Genomic DNA, 15930 nt, shown 5'->3' on the forward strand with positions numbered 1-15930 from the left:
TCACGCAGAAGCCTGTATACGTAGTCTCGTGTGTACACCCTTGCATCCTTATGTGTTTGTATAAACCTGCATTCAACTGATGGCTGTCCTTATTCACACCTCCATGCTAATAATTCATTTCCATGACAGAAGTTTGTGAGAACAACATATAGTTATATTACGTTTTATTCACACATTATACTTAAACATAGAACCATATTTCATGGACAGGTAAATGTATCCCTTGATCACGTGACCTGGTCTTCACTCTGGAAAAAAGGCAATAAAACAGCATCATCAAAGACTCTGGTAAAGTACTCATCAATGATGTAAACCTTTTTCCAAAATATTTTGTCAACCCTTTAGAAACACACAAAAGTTTCAACTTTTTTTGAAAATATTCTTATTGTTGCCTTCTGCCTTGCTACATGGTAGCTTCATAGACTCGCTTAGGCTACGTTTGTTGTGCGTGATAGCCAGGAAATTTTAAAAAAGGCACGCGATGACAAATTATATTGATCATGCCATCAAATGCAGATTAAGTAGAAGAACAGATATTTGTGTAAAGTAAAGAACTGATAACAGAAAAATCTATTTAAGTAACAAAGTATTTGTACTTTCCATTGTATTTCCCATCTCTGGATTCTAGTGGTTTTACCTTTAACTATAAATTTAGTGGAGCACTCTGCCCTTCCCAGAGGATTATCAGCAACAACTGTGTACTCTCCGGTGTCCTTGGGTCCGACCCTAAGGATGAGCATGGAGCAAACCCCACAGGTGTTGGAGATGTAGTAGTTGGTGTTGGTGTTGAGGCTGATGTTGTTCCTGTACCATGTGACGTGGGGTGTGGGGTCCCCTCTCACTGCACAGCTCATGTAGCACTCGTAACCCTGTGGAGACGTGCGTCGTTTCAGGGGCACCAGGAATGAGGGGGGGGTCTGGAAGTTAAGGGCCTTTGAGTCTGGGAGACTCAGGAGGAACTTCTCTAAGGGAGACAATGGGGGGAGAGAGAGAGGGAAAGAGAAACAGAGAGAGAAAGAGAGAGAAAGCGAGAGAAAGGATATCACCTGTATTTGTTATGTGCTTATCAGTGTTTTATGTAACACCATGGTCCCGGAGAAACATTTGAATGACAATAAAAGCTACTACTGCTATTGCTCTTTCCCCATGCAGTGGCAAACCTCTCCTGTTCTCGGTTCTCCAGGTAGGAGACTCAGTGGGCTCTGAGAGGCTCATGTCGTTCTTGGCAAACACCCGGAAGTGGTACTCCCTTCCAGGCAGGATGTTGATGATGGTGCACTTGTTGTTGAAGAGGTGGTCGGCCACAGTCCTCCAGGTGCGCTTGATGGAGTCTCTCTTGGACACCATGTAGTGCAGTCTGTCGTCTCTCTTCTCGTCTGGGGAGGGAGTCCAGGACACGGTCACGGTTCCAGGGACGTTCTGCTCCAGCTCCACCGGGCCTGGAGGCTTGGGGTCGTCTGGGAGAAGGTCAGAGTCACGGACACATCATGCACTTCCAATCTAACCCCAACTAGAAACAGAAAGTGAAGGGATGTCTTTGCACTGTGCCTGGTAAGATGTACTTCTGATCAGTACTTTCTATGTGCAATACTTTGTACTAGTTTTACTATACTTCGACTACTGTATACACGTTTTCTATCACTTTTGATAAAAGCATCTGATAAATGAATAAAAAAATATAATAATATTAATATACCCGTGACCCTGATCTCAACATTGAAGGTTTCCTGTCCGACCAGATTCTTGACGATGATGGTGTAGATGCCGGTGTCGACGCGTTCAGACGTCGGGATCAGCAGCTGGGATCCTCTGTCTGAGTTGGTGACCGTCACCCGTTTGGAAACGGGAACACCATCCTTCAGCCAGACGATGTCAGGCAAGGGACAGGCCTGCCGACCACATGGAGGACACACACAACACCAGCTACGTGGGTGACGTCCTACGGCATAGCAGCCACACAAAGCGATGATGTCATACGATACATCTGAAACAAGTCAGCATGCCTCTTTTGTGTTTTTCTTCTGGTTTCTCTTCTTCCTCTTTTTTTTGCTGTCTTTGTCTGTTGCGTTTTGACTTTTGTTACTTTACCTCGAAGTTGATGTTGACACGTACGGTGTTCCCAGCCTTAACCACCATGAAGCTCTTCATCTTGTCGTCTGTGAATCTAGGCCTCACTACGGAGGAGGAGGAATACACAGGTCAGTACACATCGACCTTGAAATGTACACAATTACATTTACAGTGCAACATTGCTGGTCATTTGGAAACTACAACTTTCAAACCTGAGGTCACTTACTGTACATTCTATAGGGACATTTCTTGCCATTAATGACGAAAAACAACAACCTCAAAAGGCAAAACAGTAATGCATTTTGAATTGAATATAGAAATATATATCATAGCTCGGATGGATGAGTGATTACCAGGGGGAGGCATTGCAATGATGTAATCATCAAAGCCGTGAGGCTCCCCTTCTCCTCCGTCATTGGTCGCGATCACCCTCACCCAGTACATGGCCATGGCCTTCAGACCAATCACAGTGAAGGAAGTGTGGGTGACATAGTTGGTGTTGCAGCGAATCCATTCAGGGTTCTCTATTGGTCTGATCTCCACAAAGTAGCCCTTGGCCTCATCCTCCACCCCTTTCACCTCCTTTGGTTTAGTCCAAGCCAGAGAAAACGTTGTGTAATTGGAGGATGTTACCTTTAGGTCTAGGATTTTACCGGGGGGTTCTGGAACAACAGGATTATGTTGGTTATCACTGTAGCTGAAACACTGAGCTGTAGTATGCTGGCTATGAGTTGTGGGTAATTAAAATATGGATTCCTTTAGTTCCGAACAAACAGTTTGATTATCATTATTATATTTGAACAAAGTAAAGCTATTGATGTGACCGTTCCAAACCCAGGTACTTGAGGGCTGTGACCTACTCTTGGGGTCTCTTGCGAACACAGTTTCAGAGGGAGGACTGGGTTCTCCAGGACCGGAGAGGTTTATAGCTGTCACTCGAAACTCATACGCAGCTCCCTCCTGTACGTCCTTCACAGAATAGTGGGTTTCTGACAGGAACAAAGAGCTCAGATCTACATTACAACTACAATAATAAAATGTAATCCTTGATTATATTATGGCAAACATTTTCAAACATGTTTCTAAGTGAGCCTCACCTTTAATTGTCTCTCCGATATTGACAGGGCTCCACATATTGCTGCCCTTCTTGCGTTTCTCCAGGTTGTACCCCAGGATTTTTGTCCCTCCAGTGTTGGAGGGAGGAGACCAGGCCAGGTTGATGCAGTCCTTGAAGGCGCTGACCACTTTGGGAGCAGAAGGGGATCCAGGATAACCTACGAGGATTATAACAACTCTTTAACATGATGGCTCATTGGTCGAGCCCAACCATCATGGAAATACAGATTTATTGCATATTATAATGTTAAACTTGTGTATTCATTTAGCAGATGCTTTATTCTAAGGCAACATTCGTGGGGGGGAATAAAACCTATAACCTTTTGATCTACAGTCAAAGACTCTACCAGTGAGCTGTATCTATCTTCCTTAATTATCAATTTATTATCCATGTGAAGACAGGTTGTATTGCTCTGCTCTTTAGGATATATATTTATATTGCTGTGTTAAAATTTCAATACCGATATACCCATTTTCATCCGATATTATCGGTCAACAGATATCGGTCTGCCTCCACTCAGTCCTGCAGAATATGTGAATCCAGACTTGTTTTTGTGCATGCAGATCAGTAGGAACCTGTCGACTCACAGAGAACTCCAGCCTGGATATCCTCAGTCTCCAGGAAGTCGCTGATGCCCTCCGCATTCTGAGCTCTGATATGGTAGCAGTACCTCCTCCCGGGGCCCAGCTCGCTGTCCCTGTACCTGGGGAGGTCCCCCGGGATCGCCCCCGGGATCGCCCCCGGGATCGCCCCCGGGATCGCCCCCGGGATCGCCCCCAGAGTCGTCCATTTGTTCCTCCCCACCTGCTGACGCTCCAGTAGGTAGTTGGTCACTGGACAGCCCCCGTTATCCTTTGGAGGCTTCCATTTGAACTCCACGGATGTGATGGCGCTTTCCAGAATGTCCACAGGCCCTTGTGGTGGTGTGGGTTTGTCTGTTCGAAGACAGCAGGAACTGAATTGAACTCGCAAAACGTTTAAAAACTCATATCTAACTCATACTTGTAAAGGTATTTTGGCCCTCCATGTTTTAATACATACCCAGGACGATAAGTTTGGAGGTGGCCTCCATCGATCCAAACTCGTTTTTAATTTTGAGTTTGACCACCCCGCTGTCCTTCCTCTGACACTTGGTGAGGCGTAGCCCGGTGTGGGTGGGCGACGAGTCCAGCTTCACGTTGAGGCCGTTCATCAGCTCCTCATCATCCTTCAGCCACTGGATCTTCATGGGCTCTCCTCCAGAGAAGGTCAGCTTCCACTCTGCGGTCTCACCCGCTCTGATGATGACCGGCTCCGAGAATTTACTCAGGGCGTCCAGGTCAAAGACGGGTGGGTCTTGGAACAGAGGAAAGTTAACACACAAAGGAGTTACTCTCTTTTTTAGTTAAGCTTGTTCATATCCAACAAGATGGTGGTCTAACTAAAGCAAAACAAGGGAGTCAGGTGGCTGAGCGGTTAGGAAATCAGGCTGGTAATCAGAAGGTTGCCAAATTACATTGTGTCCTTGGGCAAGGCACTTCACCCTACTTGCCTCGGGGGAATGTCCCTGTACTTACTGTACTTAAGTAATGTAAGTCGCTCTGGATAAGAGCGTCTGCTAAATGACTAAATGTAAATGTAAGTGTATTCCTCTCATGTCATGATTCCTTATCCAGACTTACTCTGGACGGTGAGACTGGCCTCAGATTTCCGTCCGTCGGCCTCAAAGCGATACACGGCTCCATCGTCCAGACTGCACTTCTGGATGACCAGCCTGTGACAGGCTCCGTCCTTGATTATAGTCACGCCGTCCCCAGAAGTGAGCTGGTCGCCAGGGAGATCAGAAACAGATCCAGAAGTGAGAAAAGTATTTAAACGCTGTAAACCTCAAGACATCCTCGATGTTTGTGAAAACATCGAGGATGTGATTACATCAAATTATTTTTGTAATAAAATACCTAACATTTTTCATTATAAACTTTTTTTTTATTGAATCAGTTAATTCTGTAAATTATATTGAGTCAGTTAATTCTGTAAATTATAATTTACTTAAAGAAATTGCTTAGATTTGATTTAATCGGTTTCCACAAAAGTTTGTAGTATTCTGAATTTACTGGGTTTGCAGTGTAAACGAAGAACATCCCAGAGAAGCAGTAAACCTGTGATGAACACTTACAGGCTTCCCATCTTTGTACCAGACCCCCTGACAGTCCTCACTGCTCAGCTTGCAGGACAGCTCTGCTGTGTCTCCCAGCGTGGCAGCAGTGTCGGACAGACCACTGATGAACTGGACACCAGGATCTGGAAACGAGTTAGGAAATGTTGCCCTCCTGCTGCTTTATCTTCAGGTGGGTATAACATGACAACTATGATGTTACATGTATCAGTCTGCTATGTCAGAGAGTTGGAGGAAGTAGCGAATTAGAAATATCTACCTATCGCTGTGTCAGGAACTAAAGGCCCAGTTCTGATCCGCTTCTTATTCTTTCCATCTCCACCATCCCCTGCTCCATCTCCTCCATCTCCATCTCCTCCATCTCCATCTCCTCCACCCTTCCCATCCCCTCCATCTCCTCCACCCTTCCCATCCCCTCCATCTCCTCCACCCTTCCCATCCCCTCCATCTCCTCCACCCTTCCCATCCCCTCCATCTCCTCCACCCTTCCCATCCCCTCCATCTCCTCCACCCTTCCCATCTCTCTCCCCCTTCTCTTTCTGCAGCTTGCTCTCCTGCTTTTGGGAGATCTTGGACAGGTCTGCTCCTCCCCCTCCGCCCGCGGTCTTCCGGCCTGTCCCGTCCCCCGCTGCACCACCAAGAGCCGGCAGGAAGCCCAGAGAGGAAGACAGGAAGCAGAAGCACGTTCCCTTACCTGACGGCTGTCACAGGGTTCATACGATAGAAACTACTGCAGGAATAACAACAGAAAGTCAACATCAAGTGTGCCCTTTGAGACAGATGAGGCAAAGTGCACGCCCTCTCAGGTGTACACTTTGGCCACAAATGAAAGGTGAGTTATGGTCTGTTGTGACGATGTCAAGATGAGGTGCAGTCTCCCAACCTTGAACTGTGAGGGACGCGCTGCAGGAAGTGATCCCAGCCAGGGCCATGTAAACACCCTTGTCCTCCGGCTTACAGTTCCGCACCTTCAAGGTGTGAACGAGCTGGTCCTCCGAAACCGTGATGTCATACTTGTCCCCCTTCTCGAGGGTGACGCTGTTCCCAAACCAGACGATCTGAGGGCAGGGCTGAGACAGGGTGCACTCATAGACGGCATCCTCTCCTTCCTTGGCTGTCACGTCTTGGATCTTCCCAGCGAACTCTGCTGCTACGACTGAGAGGGACAGACCCGGCTGTGAGAGACCTATCGTGTTCCCTGCGATCAACCGCTGTCAAAGAACTTTAAAGAACTGTGCGAAACGAATGGCCTTACTCTTGAAGTCTGTGGAGAACATGTTGGTGTTCTCCACGTCCACCTGGTACAGGCCCGCGTCCTCCGGAGTCAGGTCTTTGATGCTGAACAAGTACTTCTTCCCAACCTGCTCCAGTTTATGCTTTGATTTGTCATCATTATTATAATCAAGCATGACACCATCCTGTAGAGAAGGAAAGGGAAAGGGACAATTTATCTTGAACTTCAGATCTATTGTATTTTGTGTATGTATTTAGTATGATTTTACAACTGGAATTAGTATTATTAACAAATAGTAAGCTGTGTTATTTTACAATAGCAGTATTATTTGACATACCTTAAGTGCCCATTATAATTGATACAGCTCAGTTTGTTTTACATAAACTATTTGCACGTCACTTTGGATGAAAGCGTCTGATAGATGAAAGTGTTGGTGGGTCTCACCTTAAACAGGTAGACTTTACTGTTGGGATCCTTCAGTTCCATGTCCAGCTCAAACTCGGCTCTGCCATTAGGTTTGACCTCTATCTGCTTCACGTTGTCCAGCTCTTTGACTAGCTACAACAGAAAGAGAAGCAGGCAGGGGAATGAATCCTCAATGTGTTTGAAGGTACTCAGCTTGTCTTTGACATGTCTATGATGGATCCAGGTGGTGTAGTCAGGTGAGAATTAGAGGATCATGCTGTCAGTTTACTTTTTATACTTCAGTACCCCCTTTTCCTGATTTCTGAATCCAAGTACCCCCTCTACCCTTATATATTGTATAACCCCAGTGACTGGACCCATACAACTACCTCATGCTATGTTGTCGTCATGTTTTACAAAGTCCACTAACCTTAGCCTGCTCCTGCTCTCTCTCTTTCTTCATCATGTTCAGAGTTTTCAGCATCCAGCGAAAGTCCGTAATGCCAAACTCAGCACAGACTTTTTCATAATCTTTCTTGGCTGAACTCAGAAGAACCTCCCAGAACTTTGGGTCGATCTCTCCTTCCTTCTTCGGGGGAAGCGGTTTAGCACGCACAACTCTGGTTGGGACACACAGGACAGTCAGATTACAGACACAAGATCTTTTCACTGTCTGCATCAACATTTTGTTCGTGAACTAACTCAATTTAGTATGTTTCTTTAAATTGTGTACATTGATGATGGCATCTCACTTTTTCTTGAGCATTTTTCTGAAGTCCTCTGATTCGTTTTGGGCTTCTGGAGGAAAAACAAAGATGCTAGTTCTTAATGTGGCTGACTTACAGAGGTTCTTAATTTGACTGACTCTTACAGAGGTTCAAATGCACATATGGCGAAAGCCAGATTAAGACTCCATGCCATTGAGACAGTTTTCTTATTTGCTCACCAACCTTTTTGCTTGTTTTTCTTGTAACCAACTGAAAAAGAAGAACACATTTTGTTGGATGCGGGTGATTTATGTGGTGGCTGTCAGCTACGGCAACATTTCTGCCAGCGACTCACCCACATCTAGGCAACACACGTCTGTAAACTAGGACTCTCATAATGTTCTACCCTCTGCTTCTCTCACCTTCAATAATATTCAAAGAGGCAGTGCTAACTGCCTGTCCATATTCATTTGTTGCAAAGCATTTGTAGGTGTCAGCTTGTTCTGCTGTAACATTGGGCATCTGAGACGAGAGAGAAGAGACGTGAAAGAATGGAGGATTTTGACAGTTTGACGAGTTATTATAGTTAGTTTCATTGACAATGCTGCATAAAGTGCTTACCTCAAGAAAGTACTCTTTATTCTTGTCATCGTATCTGCATGTGTACTTTTCTGTGTCGGTGAGCTCTCCTTTGTTTCTTGTCCAGGTGACCGTAGGGGCAGGTTGTCCTTTCACCATGGCCTTGAAGAAGGCTAGTTTACCTGGGAGGAACCACACAGTGGCGGGTGAGAGGGGAATGGACGGACACCCAGTCTCTCTAGAATGTCTCACAAAATGTGTCTGGTGGAAATGCTCTCTGCAGTACCTTCCTGGATGGTCAGAGCGATGGGCTTGCGTGTGAAGTCCGGGGTGGACATCCCAGCTGGAACTTCCTCCACATACTGGGAGATCATCACCCCAGGAACCCTTGACCTTCTCTTGATCAACACTAATTAGGTCAGTCGAAGAAAATCTCTTAGAATCATAAAAACACTTGTTAGGGTTGATAAAGGTGCAAATAAAAACAACATGAGGATGTTTTACATGTATGCACTTAGCAGACACTTTTATCCAAAGCGACTTCCAAGAGAGAGCTTTACAAAAGAGCATAGGTCACGGATCATAACAACGAGATACGCCCCAAACACTGTGATCAGCCAAAACATGAAGCATACATTGTGAAAAACCAAATAAGTGCCAATGGGAAGAACCATAAGAGCATGCAGTTAAACAAGTTACAATTAAACAACATGAAACTCAAAAAGTGCAAGAGTGTACCTGTAGAAAAACAATCAACAGTCAAATATTATAGTTTTGTGCATGTCAGTACAGTCTCTGTCTCACACCATTTTGCCAAATGTTAAACATCTATAATATACAGAACATCTATATTATACAGAAGGGGGGGGGACATTTGAAGATGCATTTTAGCCAACCTTCCATAAGAGGGCAGCATTTCCTTTCTGCAGAACAAAATGTACTGAATAGATCTTTTAGATTCAACCAAGTCAAGTCCCTATACCTAGTGCATAATACTGGATTCTGATGTGTGTGAGGCAAACATTGTCCTGGGTAGGAACATCAGTAAAAAATATATATTTTGAATGCAAGTTATGTAAATAATAATCATAATAATTATCATCTCTCCAGGTCCCATCCATTATCACCACAGAACTGAGGGGTATGCTGGACCAATTATGAGCACAAACTGTTCAACATTATTGGGACACACGGTGTTGATTAACCCCCTCTCCTGTGGTGATTCTCAACTCTAAATAATTATTGTTAAATGTAGCCACAGTAGATCACTATAATCATGCTTGTGGGGTTCAAAGTGCACTTGAGAGCGTCTCCCTGCGGTGACCCTCCCTACCTCCTCCAGGGGGCGCTGTGTCGTCTTCTGCTCTCACAGACACACAGGAAGCACACAAATCAAGACACCACAGATACCCACTGTTAGAACACTGTTTGGTAGCAGATAATGAAGGCTAGCCACATGTTCTAAAACGCTGCATTTCATAGTGGGTTACATATAGGAAGGCAAACTGTACATAGAAATTGTGTTAGAGACTTGAACAGCAAAAGCAGACACCACAAATTCCAGAGTCTGATTTGATTCCACGCCTTTGGTGGAAGTGGGAATTTCTACCACAGGGGAAAGAGTTATTACATTCTGTGTGTAATATGAGCACGCACTATGCACTTGTTGGCTATAAATCAATGCTGCCAGATAGAGCCAAGATATGTTTGGTCTGAGGCGTCTGCAGGACAGGTTTAATGGATTGTGTTCACCCTGCAAGGCCCTCAGAGAGTTGGAGCTCAGAGTGACCAGAGCTGGAAGACAAATCAAGAAAAAAATCTCCTTCTTGGCGCTTAATTCTGGGTTTTATAGCTTTACATCATTGTGACATATGGCGAGAGCCTTCTGCAAGTGATTATTCTGGTCGTTATGATTTTCCAAATGAAAAAAAATATCTTTATTTGACACTTAATGGTTTTCCTGTATAGGTAGAAAAGAGACAGGGTAAAAAAGAGAAAAGGAAGATAGAAACGGAAGCTTCCAGCATGTCCGTACTGTAGCAGAATGGACGTTTTGTTGCTTGAGTTGGGATGTGGAAATGGTTTTAGTCTTTAATAGTTTTTTTGAAAAGGCAGCTCAAGTCTGTTGAGGAGAAGATTAGCCACAGTTGGTTCACTGTTTGGTCCAGATTGCAGAGCCCGTGTATTCATCCTCATCACATTCACTGAAACGCTAAACATATGTCTTATCATTCAATCCTGAAAAGCTTTTCACTTCTGCTTAAGGACATACTCTATTGTCTGTGTTCTCTTAAGTTATAAAGTGTGTGTAGTTATATACAAAGGCAATCACAAGCATGTGTTTTCTTTCAGTGTAGTTTGAGTATGTCTTTGAGCATAAAAAAACTAATTGAAATGGGAGGAACACAGTATTCCAGAGCAGCGTGATCAGTAGTGAGGTTACCTGGATCATGGCTACTGATGGAATAACCTGTGTGGAGGGTTCTGACGAAAGGATGTGTGTGGAGGGTTCTGATGGAAGAATGTGTGTGGAGGATTCTGACGAAAGAATGTGTGTGGAGGGTTCTGACGGAAGAACCTGTGTGGAGGGTTCTGACGGAAGAATGTGTGTGGAGGGTTCGGTGACTCACCCTGCCCTGGGGGGGCCTGGCCTGGGGGGGCCTGGCCTGGGGGGGCTTGGCTGGCAGCTGGGTTCTTCATCACACTGACGTCTTTGGTTAATGACCCGATGAAACTGTCTGCGTCTGAAACACCAGCGTTAGTATTAGTATCATCTTAAATGAGTGTGGATTAGTCAATTGTTTGAAGGTCGTTGCTTCGACAACTACAGGTTCGTGTTTTTCTTGCACTCTGAGGCCATATTTGGAGCCAGATCTAGACTTATAGCACATCCCCACACCAGCCATAGGCCCAGGTCGTCCATGGTTACTGGGTGGCTCGTTGGTGTCTGTGTGATGTCAACATGTTTGGGTCCGGGGGGGTTGCTGGGAGTGGCTGGGGCTTGTGTGACAGGCTGGCGAGGCAGCTAGCGAGGAGATGCTAGGCTGGCACCGTAAAGAGCAACATGAGCCCCTGGTACAGCAGCACGCTGTAACTAGCTCTGGAGCCTGCCGTCTGTGCCAGACTTTAACGGTGTCAGACCGCCACTTGGGTGTGAGAAAGGCTTAGTACTTGATGTTTTTTTATGTTTGGATATTTCTGCTAATCCTACGCAATCCACTGTTGCAATGAAAGTGTTTTGAGTCCAGCAATAGGATATAACCAATAAAAAGGTATTTTCATCTAAAAGCTTTAACTATAAAGTAGAAACCATGCCATGTTTACAATCCCCCCCCCCCCAACTAACAGAATGCACATTTATTGCTGGATATAAACAGAATAAGTAAAGATTTATAATAATAAATGTTTATTGTTCAGCAACAGTGTGTTGCGTTCAGCTGTGGAGTGTTAAGGAGCCTGTAGCCAGGCCTGCCGAGAGAAGAGGAGGTCTATGTCACTTCAACACTCCTTCCCTCTCTGTTCCCCCTTCTATTTGACCTTAACACTCTCGACCCTAACCATTAAAGTTATATTAAGATTCAGATTTGATATGGATCACATCTGTCGTAATGCTAGACCGATAGTAAACTAATTTATGGGATTGTGTTAGGGTTTCATAGGGTCCCCCTCCATCCAGGAGCTAACCATGGGAGGCCAGCCCCTCCCTGCGTCTGATAGGTCACATGTCTCGTAAAACTGTAGGTTGTCCCTAGCAACACTCTATTCATTTCAATAACTTAAGCAGGATCTTAAATAGGTATGATTTACGAAGGATGTTTAGAGTCCTTCGTATGTGAGTTGAATGTTTTCACGCCAAATTTAAAGGGTGACTATTTTGACTACTTTAACAAGGTAATTTGTTAATTGAATAAGTAATTTTATACTGTACTTATTACTGTTTTTTTACTAATCATCTTTTAGGTATAATTTCCTTAGTTTGCAGTAAGTAAGTAGCTGAAACTTTGAATTTACCAGCTATAGTTTCATTCATTTAATGATTGTTTAAATAGGAAACATCTTCACAATCTTTGCTGTTGACCAATCCTATGATCAGGTCACCATCCTGAAATACGTACAGTACAGTGCAAAAGTCTTAGGCACACAATATTTTTTAAAGGAATATCATTTTAAATATTAATTTTTTCTTCTTTTGCATTTGTCCTGCTGTATAAAAGTGCAACTTTGATAATTGTTTGGTTTCGTCTTTTAATTTCTTTGTCTTAAAGCATTTTTGCTTTACCTTTATTTTTAGATATAACTTTTTTTGTGCCTAAGACTTTTCGACAGTACTTTCACATTTTGAGCCTGCTTTGTATCAGCACTAAACAATACTCAGTCTGTGGACTGCATCTAACGAGGCCGAAAAAACACGAGCTACAGCACAAGAACATCACTTCGTTCCAGCTGTAACATCTGTAGAAAGGTGTGCAGGCAAAGTAAGACCACATAAACGGAGCTTCTTTTCAGTTTCCTCCATGTAAATCTTCTCAAACATGATTTTGTGCCTATCTACATTTTATTCAAGTGTGAAAAAGAGGGTGGAATAATGTAAAACCAGTCCAGTCTAGCAGACATAAGTCCCAGATTGGCCCGGTCAGACTCACCTCCCAGTAGTCCTCTATCGTGGTCTCCTCTCCTTCAGGTCCGACTCGTCTCTCTCCAACACCCCAGCGCTGACACTCCTTTTTGTTCGGTGATAAAACATTAGGGGAACACGCACAAACGCTTTATCCACTGACTGTAGGCCCCTGAGCAGTCACATGGATGATACGCATTTGGTAAAAACCTTTATTGCCCCAGATGAGATGGAGAGCTGGGGGGTGGGGTGGTTTCCTGGCGTCTCTTACCCTCAGGCTCCATGAATATGTTAACATTGTGTTTACAGGACGATACGATGCGATCCTATTGGGCAAACGTGTCGAGTGAACTAACGATATAATGTATGTTTTCAGATGAATCACTCTCACAGGACTCACACAACACTGGAGCTGGGAGACTTGCTATGGCATTCCATCTGGATGATGCAAACAGAGATCTTCCATCAGTCTATGACAGATAATACACCGTTTACTCACTGCTAAGTTCCCTTATAATTTATGCTTCCACAATAGGCATTTTATGACAATCTGCATGCAGGGCCTAAGGATCTTCCCAGCGCAGGCTTTAGACTGGCTGCGAAGGATCCCTAGTAACTCAACCTCCCCAGTACACATTTTATTGGTCTGTAAAAATGAACATGAGCCTTTTTATTTTAGAGAGAAAAAACACTTGCTCATTAGTCATACTAGAACTAGAACTGAGGCGGGGTTTCCCCTCCGACGACGAGCGTCGCCTTGGATACTGCGAGGATTTCCAGGTGGTAGTAAACAGGTCTCGCCTCCCTTCCAGGGACTCTTCCTGGTCCTTGTCTGGGCCTCGTTAACCACGCCGGGGGTCTCGGTGGCGGTGCCCGGTGCCTCCAGCTCTGCTGAGAGGGTTTGGTTTCACCCAGACAGGGTTTTACCAGGCGTGATGCTGCGGACAGCTTGCATAGCAACCATGGCTGCTCGGGTCTCGTAAATGGCAGGGCTGTGACCCACCAGGGGGAAACACCAACAGCACGAGAGGAGCACAAACACGACTGTTACCTCCTGACCTGGTGAGGAGGCAGCTGGCTGGCCGGCCGCACCAACACCAAACCTGATGACGACGTTATGCAATAAACTGAGGACTGAGGTGCAATAAACCCTGCAACGCCCAGTAGCACCGTATAGTGGTTTACTTTATTGTTATTTATCAGAATCAGAATTCGGTTTATTCGCCATGTACTATGTTGTACAAACACGGAATTTACTGTGGCAGGAAGATGCAAACAATAAACAGCAAATGTTTACTCCTCGACAGGTCTGCAAACGCCTTTGTAAACTGAGATTTGTTAAAACGTTTGTTAACCGAGACCGTAGGTTGAGGTTTACAAACAAATCGTTTTAACACATCGAGGCGACAAAGCGTTTGCTGACCTGTCGAGGAGTAAACATTTGGTTTCTTATATACTACAACAATACGTGGGAAGATCACAAATCAAACAGGTCGAATCTGGAGCAGACGCCATGTTGTCAGAGCAATCAGCTGCACTTGCACTGGTGACGTCACCACCTCCAAGGCAACATATCAGCAACATCAATTCGTCTTCTGTCTGCTTCAGATACTTTTTTTAAACGCGAAGCGATTGCGGGGCGTTTGCGGACCTGTGCAGAAACCATATTTGGTTGTTTTAGTTTTTTTTTTTGGCAACTTAGGCTACTTTGTTGCCGAGCAGATGCTACGTTGTTAAGGTCAATGGCTACATCTCCAAGGCAACCGCTTGTTGCTAGGTCCATAAAACCGTTTATTTACCTCTGCGAACATTCGGGAGGTATATAAACGGTATTATTAACTTTTGAGAACGTCTTCTGGACCAATAGGAACAGCGTATTGGTCCAATTATTACACTAGTATATAAGAAACATATATGGATCTTAAATTAGTAAAAGTACAAAAGTTTAACTATTTCTAAGAACTAAACAATCTAAAAATCTAACAATTTTAAAATATAAAGTACATATAAGAATAAGAATGAGCAGCATGAGTGGTCAACATTGCAATCAGATTGCACAGTGCAATCAGATACTGAGATAAAAGTGGCTTATGCGTAGTGTAATTGCCATTAGATGGACTTATAATAGTTAAATAAATGTCAGTGGGAGTCCTTGGCCTTGTTGAAGAGGCCAGTAGCAGATGGAAAGAAGCGGCAGCCTTCTGCCGGAGAGGAGTAGCTGAAACAGGGAGTGTCCAGGGTGGGAGGGGTCGGCCACAATCTTCCTCGCTCGCCTCAGTGTTTTTGCTGTTGTTTTTGCTGTTATGTTAAGATGTTTTTGCTGTTATGTGTTTACTGCAATCCTGTTTTTCATTGTTTCTTTTAAATAATGTCAGTAAAAAATTCAATCTGAGCCCCCCTTCCCAAACAGCATGGTGCCATCGTCAATACACTTCATATAGCACTTAGTGCCATCTCTAACATCGTATATTCTGTCTGTTTTAATCTTCATATCACTGCTGTGTGAGCCTCAATGTAAACTCTGATACAAACAAACCTCAATGTTTCCTTTCAGACTCGAGGTTGGACAAAATAAACATGTTGGCAAAGTACATGTGAGACCCATCATCACCTGCCAGTACTAAAATTGGTTGTCTTGGTGTTTCTGTCGCATGTTAAAAGTAATTTGATAGTATTTATATAGTATACTGTATTTATGTATGGACATTGCTAGGTTACCACATGTTCGTGAGCTGACTGTTGGCTTCTGTTAAGAGGCAGAACTTTCTCTGCAGGAGGGTGTGAGTGTGACACAATATTTTACACGACACACAAGATTTGAAGTGTTTGGCGGGTGGGTTAGCGAGCTGACAGATGTCGGTTCAGGCTAACTTGAAGGGGGTTTGGCGGAACTTAAATCGAAAATAAAATAAAACCTAGATTTAGCAACCTAGTACCTGTGCAGTTTTCCTTATATGGTCATTCAACTGGAGAAGCAATATCGACTCATTCAATCCATGCTCAATTAGGGTGCTCTCGAGAACAATTTATTGGTAGGCTTAAGGGAGT

The 15930-nt window shown here is 44.2% G+C and overlaps 1 protein-coding gene across 1 annotated transcript; it reads right to left on the minus strand.

Moving 5' to 3' along the window:
• Positions 1-132: 132 nt before the first annotated feature.
• Positions 133-8665, minus strand: LOC134029408 (immunoglobulin-like and fibronectin type III domain-containing protein 1). Its single transcript, XM_062473508.1, has 22 exons — positions 8554-8665; positions 8310-8449; positions 8111-8210; positions 7932-7958; positions 7734-7779; positions 7412-7601; positions 7021-7134; positions 6598-6760; positions 6226-6498; positions 5343-5467; positions 4849-4990; positions 4229-4522; positions 3949-4122; positions 3775-3900; positions 3168-3344; positions 2931-3059; positions 2424-2732; positions 2089-2174; positions 1697-1889; positions 1161-1457; positions 638-964; positions 133-248 (listed from the first exon to the last, which is right to left on the minus strand). The coding sequence occupies exons 1-22, from the start codon at positions 8639-8641 to the stop codon at positions 244-246; spliced, it is 3525 nt and encodes a 1174-aa protein (XP_062329492.1). The 5' UTR covers positions 8642-8665; the 3' UTR covers positions 133-243.
• Positions 8666-15930: the final 7265 nt, after the last annotated feature.

Source organism: Osmerus eperlanus, chromosome 1 (genome assembly GCF_963692335.1).
Source record: "Osmerus eperlanus chromosome 1, fOsmEpe2.1, whole genome shotgun sequence".
In the NCBI taxonomy this organism is placed as follows: domain Eukaryota; kingdom Metazoa; phylum Chordata; class Actinopteri; order Osmeriformes; family Osmeridae; genus Osmerus; species Osmerus eperlanus.